This window comes from Pyrgilauda ruficollis, unplaced genomic scaffold, assembly GCF_017590135.1.
Source record: "Pyrgilauda ruficollis isolate IOZ18807 unplaced genomic scaffold, ASM1759013v1 scaffold20, whole genome shotgun sequence".
Lineage (NCBI taxonomy): Eukaryota > Metazoa > Chordata > Aves > Passeriformes > Passeridae > Pyrgilauda > Pyrgilauda ruficollis.
Genome location: NW_024519207.1, coordinates 3,545,060 through 3,560,414, shown reverse-complemented (window position 1 = coordinate 3,560,414; position 15,355 = coordinate 3,545,060). Strand labels below are relative to the sequence as shown.

General features: G+C 39.7%; 1 protein-coding gene across 1 annotated transcript in view; it reads left to right on the top strand.

Annotated features, from left to right (window-relative positions):
* RB1 (RB transcriptional corepressor 1) overlaps positions 1-15,355 on the top strand; it is a 71,778-nt gene that overhangs the window by 18,544 nt on the left and 37,879 nt on the right. Inside the window, exons 8-16 of the mRNA XM_041466900.1 lie at positions 117-194; positions 3,656-3,765; positions 4,680-4,757; positions 7,525-7,612; positions 8,064-8,180; positions 8,875-8,931; positions 9,020-9,051; positions 9,130-9,206; positions 9,420-9,622. Coding sequence (XP_041322834.1) covers positions 117-194; positions 3,656-3,765; positions 4,680-4,757; positions 7,525-7,612; positions 8,064-8,180; positions 8,875-8,931; positions 9,020-9,051; positions 9,130-9,206; positions 9,420-9,622 — 840 coding nt within the window. The remainder of the gene's footprint in view (positions 1-116; positions 195-3,655; positions 3,766-4,679; positions 4,758-7,524; positions 7,613-8,063; positions 8,181-8,874; positions 8,932-9,019; positions 9,052-9,129; positions 9,207-9,419; positions 9,623-15,355) is intronic.

Genomic DNA, 15,355 nt, shown 5'->3' with positions numbered 1-15,355 from the left:
AACCACAGTGCATTACAGAACTGTCTCAGTTTCTTGATTTAAAGATGCAGAAGCAGTGTATGGATGGCTGACTCTCTACCTTGCTAATGTTACATTTTTTCCTTTTTTTTTTTAAGGTCAAAAATGTGTATTTCACAAGCTTCATTCCTTTCTTGAATTCTGCTGGTATTGTAGCTTCAAATGGACTACCAGAGGTAAGTGGAGGAATTTAAGACATTGTGGTGGACAGACCCTGGCTGGGTGCCAGGAACCCACCTAAGCCTCTCTCTTTTAACTCCTCTCTGCAGCAGAATGGGGAGAGAAAATATAGCAAAAGGTTCATGAGTTTAGATTGCTCACCTAATACCACCACTGGCAAAACAGACTCAGCTTAGGGATGTTAGTTGAATTTATTGCAAGCAAAATCAGAGCAGGATAGTAAAAAGTAAAATAAATGTTAAAAACACCTTCCCCCCACCCCTGCCTCCCTCCCAGGCTCAACCTGCTCCCCATCAGCAGTGCCAGGAGATGGGGAGTAAGTTTATCACATGTTCCTGCCACTGCACAGTGGGGGGTCCTTCCTACAGGAGAACATCCTCCATGAATTCTCCAACATGAGTCCATTCCGCAGGCAACAGTTCTTCACAAACTACTCCAGTGTGGGTCCCCCCAAGGGTCACAAGTCCTACCAGGAAACCTGCTCCAGTGTGGGCTCCCTCTCCATGGGTCTGCAAGTCCCTGCCAGGACCCTGCTCCAGCACGGGCCTCCCACGGGGTCACAGCCTCTCTCAGGCACCCACCTCCTCCACAGGCTGTGGGTGGATCTCTGAATCCCCATGGACCTCCCTGGGCTGCAGGGGCACATCCTGCCTCACCATGGTCTGCACCCTGGGCTGCAGGGGAATCCCAGCTCTGGCACCTGGAGCACTTCCTGCCCCTCCTTCTGCAATGACCTCGGTGTCTGCAGAACTGCTCCTTTCACATACTTCCACACCTCTTTTCTCAGACAGCAGTTATTTCTGTGTAATAACTTTTTTCCCTTCAAAAATACGTTATCACAGAGGCACTACTATAACTCTTGATTGGCCCTGCCTTGACCAATAGAAAGGGTCAGTCCTGGAGCTGTCAGGATTGGCTCTGGTGGACATGGACAAAGCTTCTAGCAGCATCTCACAGAAGCCACCCCTGTGACCCCTCCGGTTACCAAAACCTTCCCATGCAAACCCAGTAGAGGCAGCTCAACTGTGTTTTACTTCGAGCCAAATTGCTTAAGATACCCTTTACCCATTGGTGGAGTTCTAATAGGTTCTTCTAAAATCATGTAGCAAAATGAACTGTTTTTTAGGAATGTGGGCTAGCAGGGGTTCCAGTATTCATAAAGTATATTTAGCTTATACTTTTGAATTTAATAAATTAATCTCCTGAGGCTATGCTCAAAGCAAAAAGCTTTTGCTCCAAGCAAAAGTAAGAGTTGCATATCCATGACCTTGGTAAGGCCATTCATCTAATATACAACTATTACAATACTAGGTCTCTGAAGTCACTATAAATGCTTAAAGTCTTATATTACACACCTTAATTTAAATATAAATGAGACATGTTATTGTAGTGTTGTTGGAAAGATAGCCTGAAGATTAGTCTCAGTTTCACAACTTGGCAGAGTTTGGACTGCTGTGTCTGTGCAAAATTACTTTCATCTTGCTGAGCTGTTGCCTGGATGCAGCAGACTCTCCCTCTATGCAACTGCATCCAGAGTGCATTTTAATAGGTAACTTCTTGCAGTGTGTTTACATTCATCATTATTAAAAGTGTAAGTTTAGCTGTGTGTCACCAATAGATGTGATAACCTGAAAATAAGCAGCTCTGAAGCTGATCAGAGCAATGAGTCTGCAGGGTTCAATCAAATATATCATCTGTTCAGTGTCATAGTGTGCTGGGTGGGGAACAAAGTACAGGACTCACTGAAGATCTTAATCTCTTCCTAAATTAATTCCAGGATATCAGTAGCCTGTTTAGACTTTTTAATTTATTTGTGTATGTATAGTTGGGAAACCCTATATGAACTTCCAGATAAAGGTCATTATACAGCTTATTCTCAAATCAGAGGATTTTCATCCAAGGCTGATCAATTTAAGCACGATATCAAAATTATTAGCATATGACTTGCTGGTGACACTTTTACAAAAGGATGCATTGGAAGAAAAAACATGATCTTTGCTCCTTAACCTTGAGTGCCAGCACAGAAAGTTAGAGCTGTATTTCAGAGGTAATTGGTTCATACATGTAATCAGCTAACCAAAAATCATGAATGAGATCATCAGTACAATAGCTAGTAATGTGGTACATTTACATTGACTTTGATAAAAAAACACCGAGCTTTTGAAAAATTTTGATGTTCCTTCCAGAGCAAGAAAAGCTTTTGAGGCTTAATGTTGGTATTTTGCTTGTCTTTCCCATGTGTTTACTGGTCAGGCATTATGCATTAATGAATAGATTGATACAGAACTCTTATTTTTGACTGAAGGTTTCTTCCAAGTTAGCTTAGTACAGCCATCCTGTCTAAGAGCTGCTGATTTATTTAGAAATTTATGAAATACTTAAATATTTTAGATGAAAAGAATGCATAAGCCATTAAGAAGATAACAAAAAATGAATATATAATTAAGTTTAAAAAAAAGTATAGTGACAATGAGAATTGAAATATAGTCTTTGGTTTAATAGGCCTAATCTCAAAGTTTTAATTGTGAAATCAGATTGGAGCAAATCCATTTGGCAAAGGTAAAGAAGAGGGTAAGGAGCAAAGCTGCGTAGGATGTATTTGCAGCTTTCTCTCTCTTGAGACTGAGAGGGGACTAATTTGGGTTCATATGCATTGTTGCCTGTTTTTCTAGCAGGAGTTTGCCAGAGCACAGCATCATTTAATAAATCCAAGGGCTCAGGGAGCAGATAGTTGAGGTGGCTGCACACTTCTGCATGAGCACAGCAGCAGATTTGGAGGGCCAGATAAAAAAAATTGCAGACTTCCAGTTAATGTTAGTCACTCAAAGTAAAAATAAAAAGAAGTAATTAAAAAACATTCAGAAAAACTCAGTAAACTTATCCATGCTAAGTGAAGTCGGATCATTCTGGGATTTAGTCAATTAAGAAACTTTTAACAGTTATTAAAAAGCTACAGTGTGGCTATGAAATAAGTATATTTTTGTAGCAATAGGCATGTCTACTCCAGTGCAAATATATTAATATAAAATGAGGAAACTTCTACTGAGGAAAAAAAAAGGTTTGAGTTTAGGCCTTGTTGTCCAAACCCACAAAGACAGGGACTGAGCCAATTGCCCAACAGCTGTTCTAAGAGCAAGCATTTTACATTTCCTGCTCTTGGAGACACCCCTTTTTCTAGAAGAAAAGATTTAAAAATGTGGAAATGTTAGTTTGGTTTGCAGGTCTGTTTTCTAATCTAGCTATTTTTACAGTGTCAAGACCTACATTTTGCAAAAAAATTCTTATCATCTTGGATTGTTTTCTCTTACAAACAGTAATTTCCCTCTGCGTATGTTTCAGTAATTCTTTTAGCATTTCACCATTGGAATCATGAGGTAGGAATAACTTACGTTATTCAGTAGATTGTGAAACTTGTTCCTGTAAAATAAAATCAGGGTTTTTTCAATGTCTTTTTGAGGTTGAAGTTATCTTGAAACAGTATGACGAGCTGTATCTCAAGAACAAAGATATAGACGCGAGACTATTTCTGAATCATGATGAGACTCTGCAGCCTGATGTCATTGCATGGTAATATTTCCATTTACTGCTTTCATTTCATAACAGAGAGCGCAAACTTGCGTTGCTCTCTGCCCCCTTGTGTTATAAATGGAGATCTCCCTGTCCTGTTGACCTGCTAGCTTTGTAGTTCAGCTAAGGTGTTTCTGGCATCACCAGCCTTGCTTTACATCATCACTTAAATAATGAGGGAACATATGACTGTGACTGCCTAAAATGATTTGGAAGCTCTGCTCTGGCTCTTCCTCTGTGCAAGGCCCTTTTCATCCAGGGAAAGCTGAGGAGGAGGCATGTCATGCTAGCTTGCCCAGAGGTGGTGTTATGGCTCTGGATCAGCTGGCACTGAATGGCTTGGGTGGTGGATGCCCCGTCCTGGGAACATTCAAGGTTAAGCTGGACAGGGCTCTGAGGACCCCCATTTAGTTGAAGATGTCCTTGATCATTGAAGGTGGATGGGACTAGATGGCCTTCTAAGGTCCCTTCCAACCCTAACCATTCTATGATTGTTTGATTTAATTTTTTTTTTCAGTTCTACTCTTATATGCTAGTGGTTGCTGACAATTCAATATCTCTGTAATTTAATGTGAGCTCACCATGTGAGTCTGAATTTATCTATGCCATGAAAATATACTAATTTAAAATGGGATTAAAATGCAACTTATACCATCTCTGCATATAAATTAACCTGTTTGTAAATAGAATTCTAGAATAGAAAAAAAGCTTGGAAGGAAACTTTGGAGGTTGTTTAGTCCAACATCCTGCTCAAAGCAGATCTACTTGGGAATTTAAACAACTGGAGTAATTGGACATCTAGATCTTCTAAAAACCTGTAACATATTTTTCTCTTCAGATTAATAAGTCTTTATAGAAAACAATGTCTTTTGAATTGTATTAGTCTTTGATAAGTTTGTTTTCCATTTCTGTAGCTCACAGTTGGAGAGGACACCACTAAAAAACAATCCAGATGAGGAAATCAGTGTTATACTTCCACAGACTCCTGTTCGGTATGAGTTTTTCTCTTAAATGTCTTCTTTTGTTTAATATCATAGCTAAAAATATTCATCTTTAGAGTAGTCTTTTTTTAATTTTTAAGGAACTGTGGCCTTGTTTTTGTTGGTTTTTTTTCGCCATAAATGATACTGTAAGTCTGATCACTGATACTTTTTTATTTATGGTAGACACAAAGATGGCAAAGATGCTTCCTTAAAGTTCTTGACATCAGGAGAGTCCAGGAGTATGAAGTTTCTGCATTGCTAAAAATTTGAAATGTGCTAAACCAACTTTGTTCTTGAGAAAAAGTCTAGTGATGTTTAGATTCTTTCCATTCTCACTTGGGCTTTGCTCTGATTTTTCCAAAACTGTTGCTATTTAAGGCAATTCATGTGAAGGCCTGTTCACCAGTAATGATTTTGGGCTGCAGTTAACTGTTTTTCATGAAGCCAAAGAAGTGTCAGTAGATGGCAGCAAAGGTTTGATCACCAGCTTAGAGTGGAAAGTGTATCCTTATCTCTCCCTGATTAAATATTGTATTAAGTACCCTGTTTAGTATAAGCTGAAAGCACCGTGCTTATTCCTTTGAGTTGCCTTACAGTGCCATATTTCTGAACCTAGATTCATAGAATCTGCTTTAAAGCCCCTTGAAACTGCAGAGAATGTAGTAATTTTTATCAGTGGATTTGCATCTGGTCATTTATGTGAAAGTTATTATATAAAAAGGGTGTAAGTATTAGTTATGAGTATAATGAGAAGGGGTTTGTATGTTTTCATTTTATGTTTTTCCAGTGTTCTTATGCTTTTCCTTATCATTAGAAGAGTTGTGGCAGAAGTGATTTTTACCAATACTTTGTAAAAAGTAGCTTAAAGAAAAATGCATTCTGTTGTAATGATTGAATGCATTTTTGTTGGGTTTCCACTTACTTGACTGGTGATGAGAGCCAAATTGAGGTTAAATGATATAGAAATTTGAAACAGACAAACTCTAGTGGGCCAGCCAAACGTCAGTGCACCCATTAGAATTATTTACTCATTTTCAGCTGTGAGATAAGGATTAGGAGGAGAGCAAAGCAGGCTTAAAACTCTAAAGGGTATACAGAAAACTTTATTAACAGAACTAAAAAAAAAGAAATCAGAATAAACCTTCATAAATGTTCAGAACACTTCTCCTTCCCCAACTCTTCTTTCCTTTCCCACTAACAATGTAAAGAGACAAAACCTGGAACTTTCAGTGAATATACCACCTCTAAAATAGTCTTTTTTTTTTCAGTTCACTTAAGGGGAGGAGTCTCTCTTGCCATGCCATGGAGACTTTTCCACAAGAAACAGTTCTCTTGCGGTTTTAATTTTCACAAATAGCAGCTGCCTGGAAAATCTGCAACCGTGAAGTCCCCTCCCATGGTTTGGTAGTCTCCCCACGGCTACCATCATGGGGCATTTCAGCTTGTTGGGGTACAATTTTAAGAATAAGCTGTTCTGGTATAGAAATAAAAAGTTCTCTTGTTTTATCTCTGGGAACAGAGGTTTTCTTCTTCTATCCTGGGGCAAGGTTTCTCATATTTTTCATCTTTCTCGGTTCAAGCTTCTCATTGGAGCACAGTTACTTCAACATTTGCTTGGGTGCTCATGGCTGTGGTTAGAACACTACATCCCCCCAAAGCATTCCATGAGTTGCAGGGAAAAAAAGTCTGATGTATCAATTATATCTTCACCATAGCCTTACAAGACAATATCAGCGCAAGACGTAGGCATCTCCTCATTCTCCTTCCATCTGGGATTTGACTCCTTCTTTACTAACCTTGGCGTCTCCATGTTGTTTTCTCTACGTGTCTTCACCTTTTCCTTTTTCTGTCGCTTGAGAGGGGATTGATGCCTGCAAGTTTCATCTGTGCACTGAGAGAGTTAGTATGTTGCCCGGGCCTGTGGATGGTGATGTGCTCTCTGCCGGGCAGTGGCCGCTCTGGCTGCATGGCTGTTTTCCAGCCCTGCCACGGCCAATTCCAGCCGTGGGGCTGCAGGGCTGCCTCTGCTCTCTTTTCCATGGTGCCAGCAGGATGGCTGGGCAGCTCACAGCTGGAGCGGGGCCCGGCTCTGCTCCACCCGAAGCCGAGCAGAGCCAGCCTGGCCCTCCGGCCGTGGCTGGAACTCGGCAGCAGCAGAGCAGGGCCCGGCCGCGCAGCAGAGCGGCCCCGCCAAGGTCCAGTCACCTGTTCAAAGGCTGGAAGCAGAGAGCTTTTCCCGGGCCTTGTTCGTCTTTTCATGTGATTTCACAGGCATATTCAGCTCTCTTAAGTGGTTTAACAGAGTGTCAATATTCGAAACTAGCCAGCTGACTGGTTCTGTCAGGTCCAAAGGAAGCTGCCAAGGTCCTTACAGGGAATCACGTCCGTAACTCCTGGATTTTTTTTTTTTTCCTTAACTAAAAACTAAACTACATTAAACCGCGACACAAACACACAAAATTCTACTTAAAACCAAAAACAGCAATGAAAAATTCAGGAAGTAACAATACCATAGAGGAATCAAGCTATTTCTTAGGTGTTAAGCCATTCTTTGGTTATTAAAATTATCGCAACCCATGTGTAAGTAAGTCGATAAATTGCATTGTTAGAATTCATAGTCGTTACTACAGTGCAGTAGATTTTCCCGAACAGTTTGTTTGATAACTGGAGTGAAAACTGCAATCATAAATTTTTGGTGTGTGGATTTGCTGTTCATTTTCTGGAAACTGTCAAGCCAACCGTAATGCTTATTATGCATTTTATTGTGTTTTTCCAGAGCGGCAATGAATAACATTCAGCAGTTGATTATGATTTTAAACTCAGCAGCTGATAAACCATCAGATGTTCTCATCAAGTACTTCAATGTAAGTGACTACAAAGAAGATTTGTGTAAGATTCTTGGAATTACCACTCAAGCAAAATATACACCTGTAGATCTGATGCATGTTTTTGAAAAAGTACATTTTATTTGGGTTGGTTTAAACGTAATCAGTCATTTTAGAAAACATTTCTCTCTAATTGTTGTGTGGAGGAACCTTTTAAGTGCTTAAATACTTCAGTTACTAAGCAACATATTAAAATTCTTTTATGTGTGTATTGAATGGAAAAGCAAGGGGGTATAGAAGGGAAAGAAAAGATAGAAAGATGTACAGCACTCTTTTAAATACTCCATTTTTATTTATGCTAATGACCTTATTGAAAGGTGTTACAAAGGGAAGCTGGACTTTTAATCATTTAAATCATTGATATGTTTTTGAAGTAAAATGCCTTTTCTTTGTCTTTCCTTCCACTAATTTGTTTCCTGTACTTTTTTAGAATTGCACAGTGAACCCTAAGGATAGCATCCTGAAGAGAGTGGAAAGTTTTGACCACATCTTCAAAAAGAAATTTGCTGAAGCAGTTGGACAGGGATGGGCTGAAATTGGCTCACAGGTAAGTATTTGGGTTCAATATCACTCACTCGAGCTCTGTTAGTTAGCACTAGCTGGTGTGAGACCTGACTCACTGACTGTCCTCATTCATTGTAGATCAGTAAAGGTAAAAAGTAACAGTATGCTTTTCAGATTGAGGAAGCACTGTAAAGATAGCATGTAAGAAATTCCTCTTAATATGTAAGGAGCAATAGGAATTGGGTGGAAATATGTTGGAAGTACTTTACTGAAGAATGGAAAAATTTTTTGGGCAAAATGCATTAAGTGAAACGTATATTTGCATTCATTAGGCTAACTTGGCCTTAAACTGCCAAAGGTGACTCACTTCCTTATAAAGTCAGGAGAGCAGCTGTGCTTTCAACAAGGATTTTGGAAAATAAACCCAACCAAGTTTGTACTCGACAGTCTCCTTCCTGTCTGTCAGCCCTGCTTTCTTATCCTGTTAGCTGTGAATCAGTGTGAACACAATTGGTGTTGTTACACTTGGTTAAATCTTCTCGTGGTTGGGGTAGTCGCACACCTTAGTAATCCTTGAGGCCTGTCCAGTGTTACTGACCAGTGGAACTGGGGACAGCAACTTATTTATAGTGGCTCTGTCAAAAACTGAAATGTTCTGGATTGTAAAAACACAAGAGTCTGCCTGTTGCATTCTGTCAAAACTTCTTGTAATATTCCTGAACTTCTCATTCTAACAGAGGTACAAGCTTGGAGTGCGTCTCTATTACAGAGTAATGGAGTCCATGCTGAAGTCGGTAAGTTTAGTGCTGCTATCTCAGTACTGGCAGTACCTCTAGAATTACTAAGAATATTCACAAATTTGGTCTGATTTATTTATTTCAGGAGGAAGAGCGCCTCTCAGTGCAAAATTTCAGGTACTTGCCCCTAACTTCTTATTGAAGTCTGCTATTTGAAGTCTTGGGTCAAGTACTAATAACTTCCTTTCTCTTCAGCAAACTTCTGAATGATAACATCTTCCACACATCTCTTCTGGCATGTGCTGTTGAGGTTGTCATGGCTACCTATGGCAGTAAGTTAAATCTCAAATCCTTAATTACATTGTTACTTATTGGTAGTTATTACTATCTATTCTAATATAAATAGCAAAAAAACTGCCCAAAACATAAAAAGCAACTCACTGAAATGTCTGAGCTAGGAATGATTCAATAAATACAAAAAGGAAAAAACATCAAAAGTTGAAGAATGTAGAATATGTGATAATTTTAGTCTGTTTTCCCTTCAGGAAATGCTTCACAAAGTGACAGTACCAGTGCTGAAACAGACTTGTCTTTCCCATGGATTCTGAATGTATTTGATTTAAAAGCTTTTGACTTCTACAAGGTGATTGAAAGCTTTATTAGAGCGGAACCCAGCCTAACACGGGAAATGATAAAGCATCTAGAACACTGTGAACATCGAATTATGGAGTCTCTCGCTTGGCAATCTGTAAGTAACACTTTAAAGTAGAATTTGCCCTTGTGAAATGTGCTTAACTAGAAAAAGAGAAGTCAAACCCAGCACTATAGAATAAATTGTGGTCTTGCTGAGATTTGGTTCTAGAAAAATAAATTAAAAGAACAAATCCATTCCTTTGGATTAGTTTTGGCATGTCTTCTGGTTTTAGAAAAAGGGAGCATACCGGAGGAAGAAGTCAACATAGGTCTGCTGATTTATGTGATTGTAAGCCAGCATCATTTTACTAGTCTGGCACAAATCATAAGGGTAATACCCTTAACTGTGTTTTGGTACCAAAGTCAGCAATGAGTTCAATGTTTTTATTTGAAAGTTAATTTTTATCCAGTTGCTATTCCTTCTTGGCAATAGGGCCTCAGTTTTGGGCCTCTGATATGTTTGCTAATAGTACTTAAAATATTGTTTTGCATTGTCCTTTGCATTTCAGTCACTTTGGTATTTTTGGATGCCATTAAAATAAAATGCTGGAAGGTGGGATTGTTTTTTTAGGCTGTATTTCAGTAAATCAAACATTTGTTTCTTTTCATTGTTCGCTACTTATAAACCAGAAATAGGCTATTTATGCCACAAAGCAGGAGACTATAGAGGCTGGTAATTTTGACCAGACATAAAGGAACCATTTTAGAACTGAACCCCCCCCCCCCTTTTAGTTCCGGAGAGGAAGGGGTATTTTAAGAGGCAGACGCTATTTTAGGAAACTTGCAAGCATGCAAAAGGTGTTTGGGAATTGTAACTTTAAGAGGACAAAAGATACCTGGTTTGACTCTACAAGCAAGAAGTGGCTCCTGCTACCTTCTACAAACCAGCTTCAAGCTTGCTTGCTGATCAGCAGTACACCAAATCCACCAGCTTTTACCCAATAAGTCAAACAAAGAATGCAGGATAATCTAATTTAGACCTGGACTTTCAGGCTGGAAAATCCAGAGAGTTGTGTTTTCAAAAATCATGGGTGTTGCAGGCTTTTGTGAAACAAATGATAATGTCATCAACAAGCACAGGATTATTCCAGTTTTTCTGAGTGCTCTGCTTGAATGTATTTTAATGTCTTGAGTTTCTAGAGGGGCTTGTTTGGTACTAGTTTGGGGTGACTGATTTAGTGCTAATAGCATGGAATATTTCAGCTGGAAGGGGCCTGCAAAGATCACCTAGTGCCAGAGAAGGATGTGGACAGAAGCCCAGTAGAGGGGATGAAAAGAAATGTGCATGACAAGTAGCCAGGGGCCCTGCTGCTTCACTTATCTCTGTATCATCTGGTCTGGGTCTCCCCAGGCTCCAGACAGTGAGTGCCTCCTATTGTTGGAACCTTGGCACCAGAGGGCACAGCAGGTTTTCCTTAAAAGCTGAGGGCAGCTGTGGCAGCCAGGACAGGCACCCCAAGATTCTGTGCTGGCCTCCATTGCCTCCTCTGGTTGCCCACGAGGTGAGGAAGGGCCATGAGCTGTAAATGGCAGAGTGCTCAGGGGAGGAGGAGGAGGAGTAGTGAAGTGCCAAAATGTCTTGCTCAGTCTTTGGGTCACTGCAGCAAGGGACCTGAAGCCCTACCTAGAAATGTAAAGCCAAGAGGCCTCTAGTGCAGAACATCCACTCCTTCCTCACATCTGAAGGTTGGCTGGTTTTGCCTGAAAAGTTTAACTTACTAGAAACAGGAGAAAATACTTAGATGGCTGACTCAGGATGCTGTTGAGGTATCCCAGAAAGGCTTAGCTGGTGAACAAAGGAATGGTTTACTGTATTCTTCTGCAATTCCTTATCTGGGTATTACCTCCATGCAATGGTGTACAAGGTTTGCAAGTGTCTGCTTAATTAGCAATTCCCTCAAGAACAGGCAGGCAATTAGAGAAGTGTAGTTCATACTAGTAAATACCTCTGAACCTCCAAACACTTGATAAAGGAGTAGAGAAAAGCCAGATGTCTTCTTCTTACTCCTAAACAATGTCTCACCATAAGTGGTTTCTTTAGGTTAATTGTAAACAGTCCAAGAAAGATGGAATCTCAAGAAAGTTCAAGTGTTCTCATATGGTTAGAGAGTGGTTTTGTTTTTTGGGGTTTTTTTTCCCCCAAAAAAGTGTTAAAATGAAGAAGAAAAGCATGGAACGAGTAAAGCTTATGCAAAAAAACCCAAAAACATCATCTAGTTTAGTAAACAAGAATATAAACTTCTGAGAAACATTTATTTACAAATATTTGCTTAATGCATCTTTGATTTCACCACTTACTTGCTGTCTATTTTTGTTTAGTTCTTGTGTCTTCCACCCTCCCAGGTAGTGAGTTTCATTACAAGGCTTGTCTGCTTCAGTCATTGCTCATTCTCCTGACTGCATTAAAAAGGATGACTTCGATGAGAGATTTAAAAGGATTGAGCAATTTAATACCAAATAGCTGAAATTTATTGCAGTTTTACTTGTCACAGAGCTTTTGTGAGGAAAAATACCTTGTATAATTTCTCTGAAAAAAAAATGCATCTGACCTTTACCTGACTTAGGAAGCTGCATCAAGTGAATGTAAAAGATTCTGTTTTTTACTGTTTTCTGAAGATAATATATTACTCCTTAGCTACTCATTGTGAATATGTTTATGGCTTTTGCATAGCTAGCTGATTTAGTCATCTGTGCTTTAGGAAGGAAATGAAACTTTTCTAGGTCATCCTTTCTTTTAACAACAACAAGATAAAAATTATAGCTAGACAAAATAAAGGGTGGAAACCAGTTGAAAGTTCTTCTCAATAATTCTTGATTTTAAAAAGGGGCAAGTACATACTGACTAAATCATGTGAATAAGTACTTCTTTTTTCTTAAATCTTTATCGAACGTAAAGGAGAAGGTAAATATTTAACCACTCAAATATTTACCAGTTATGATGCTTCCAGATGAAGATTATGTGGAGATCAGTTTAGAATATATTAATAATGCTGCATATTTTTTATTTGCAAAATAGAAATACACTATACAATATTCTTTACTTTGAATTTGTGCTCACAGTATTTTGAGTGCTATTTTGATTTCGTAACTTAAAGGGAACTGAAATTACTTTAGACTGAAAAGTGCTGAATAGCCTTTGTTTAATTTTTATCATTCTTTTTGAAATATGATTTAAACCCTTCCATAGATAAAATCTGTTTCCTATGAAAGGGATAGCTTGTTACCTGCCTACCTGGGAGTTCATGCTCAGCCTTCTCCCTAATTCTCTCAATTTGACCTCCCTTGTGGCCACCCAAAAAAGTAATTGTTTTGAATATCTCAATTGAAGGTTATGTGAACAAATTCCAGAATATCTGAATTTCCCTTGCAGAAAGCCATGTCACATCTTTGACTGAAGTATTGTTGCTGTTTGCTAAAGTTTGTTAGGAATAAACAAGGAAGAACAGGTTTTCAGGCAAGCAAATCAAACACAAAGTCTCTCAGTTTTCAATCTATTTTGAGTGAAATACCTGTGGGGTGTTTTTGGTTTTTCCATTCAAGGAAGTAGATGCCTATGGAGTATATTTGTTGTATCTGAAAAGCAATCCAGCTGTATTTCCTTGCCTCTCAGCTTCCATTCTGCTCACATGCTCTGAATGGGAAGGTACAAGCAAGATACTGTGGTTTTCATGCTGCTGCTTAGAGAATGTGCTCCTTGCAAATGCCCCCTCACAAGTACAGAGTTAGGGTAGTGAAAGGGTTGTCTTCTTCTGCACTGGAGCTGCAGGCCAACCGCAGCCTTGTCTGAAGGTAAAGCAAGTTAGAGACAGAAGCACTCCACACTCTCCTGGTTAGCTCTACAGACCGTAGTGTTCTGTTAACTTGTTAGCTCCTCCATGTGAACAGTATTCCAAGCGGTATTTCTCTTGGGACTGGAGTTTGGAAAGGTTATGTGGTAGCTCTTGCTGTTAACAGGGATGAGGGTCAGCTGCATCACCACCTGCAACCTTCCAACAGCTCAGAACAGAAAGTGAGGGTTCATTGTGGCAGGCTAAAGGGAATTTGATTCCCAGCCTGCTTTGGTCTGGTAACTTCAGCTGTGGTTTTCATGCTTGTTTTTGTGTGAATAACAAACAGATGTGAAACTAAAGCAGTGCATCGCACTGCAGCTTTTGACACTGTAGCCTTCTTTGGTTGTACTGCTTTTTAATATGTACTGTCCTAATTAGTGGTTTAATTTTTATTAGGAGGGAGGAACACCAGTATTGATATATGTTGTGATTTGGAGTTGTAGTGTGTTTGGAGTTTTAATGACTGATGCAAGAAAAACATGGCTTCATGAAGTTCCTTCTCTTAATGGTTAAAATGAGTAAAAGTAGACAAGTGTGCTTTGCTTTATTTATAACCTTTCATGTAGCGTTGCCTAAACTGTGCTCCATAATGCTTCTCCTTTTTTAGCTTCTTCTTTTCTGTGGTTTCTATTGTCAGTTGAACATTTACAATGAAATCTGCAGTATTGTTTTATCACGCAGCGTTGATTTAACATAGCTCGATGTTTGCAATAAGTATTTGTCAACTAATTGTGTAGTCAGTGTTTATACTTAAATACCTCATCCCACACCAAAGACTTCTGTTGGTTTTAAATTATGCAGCTCACTGCAGCAGAGTGCCTTCGTGCTCAAAACCATGTATTCCCAAAGAATATATTAATGCATTAATATGGTGAACTTGCTGAGCTGGAATAACAGCAGACCTACTTTGATCATGCATTAAGGAAAAAAATTAAATAATATGTTTAAGATTTGCATAAAAAGCATTGGACAAATCCAGGTCAGGGTAAAGCTGTGAACAGTTACAGGTCAGCAAGTGCTCCTTAGTGCTTTGGAATAGTACAGGCTTAGCTGTGCAATCTCCTGGTCTTTGATTGTACAAGGACCCAGTTATTGTGGAGTTCACTGTTCTCAAATGTTTAGTGCCTGTTTCCTTGGATGTACAATTTCAAATTAGGTTTCTGTTCTCCTTGTGAGGGTAATTAAGCATCTAGGAAGGGGAATTAATACATTTTGTTGTGGGCTGAATCCTTCTCAGTAGGGATTTCTCTTAGCTGTGTCTGAAGTCCTACAGCTTCTCTGAAGGTAGGTGTCTACATGCAGTTTAAAATCCTCTTTTGTTTTGACATCTTAAGTGATTCCTTTTAAATCAGGAAGAAGTAGGAATGGTCACACTGTTAACATTTGATACATTAGGTTGCTGGATAAGTGGTTTACTGTTGTGTTAAAAGAATGAACCTAAAATCTTTTTGATAGGTAGCCAAATAAGGCCAGACAGCAAGGGCTGGGTATTTGGGGCTGAGTTTGTACTACTGACCTCAAAGGGACAATAGTTTGGGCTTAAGTATTGCCCCAGAGTCATCAGGGGTGTTTCCTTGGTAACGTGTTCCCTGGCCTGTTCTGGCATTTGTCAGCTCTCCTTGGGACAATGCCTAGGCAAGATCTGGGGCATGATGCAGCTCAGAGACTACTTTCAGCTGCTGGTATGGATTAGCAGTGGAGAATGTGTGGTTATGTGGGTGCAAGCTGTGCTTTGCCACTTGCCCATGAGGCCTCAGGACAGGCTGTGGCTCGTTGTGCTGCCACCCCCAGAAGCAGTCGCGGGTTCAACCACGAGTGACTCCAGCGCTGGCAAATGAGTCACGCGTTCCTGCGCTCTCTTCCCTCTGGGCTGCACGACTCGTGCCTGTTTCTGCACAGCAGCTGGCTTCTCTTGGGAAAGCTAGTCTGTGTCAGGCGTACTCCTTCCATGCCTGCTA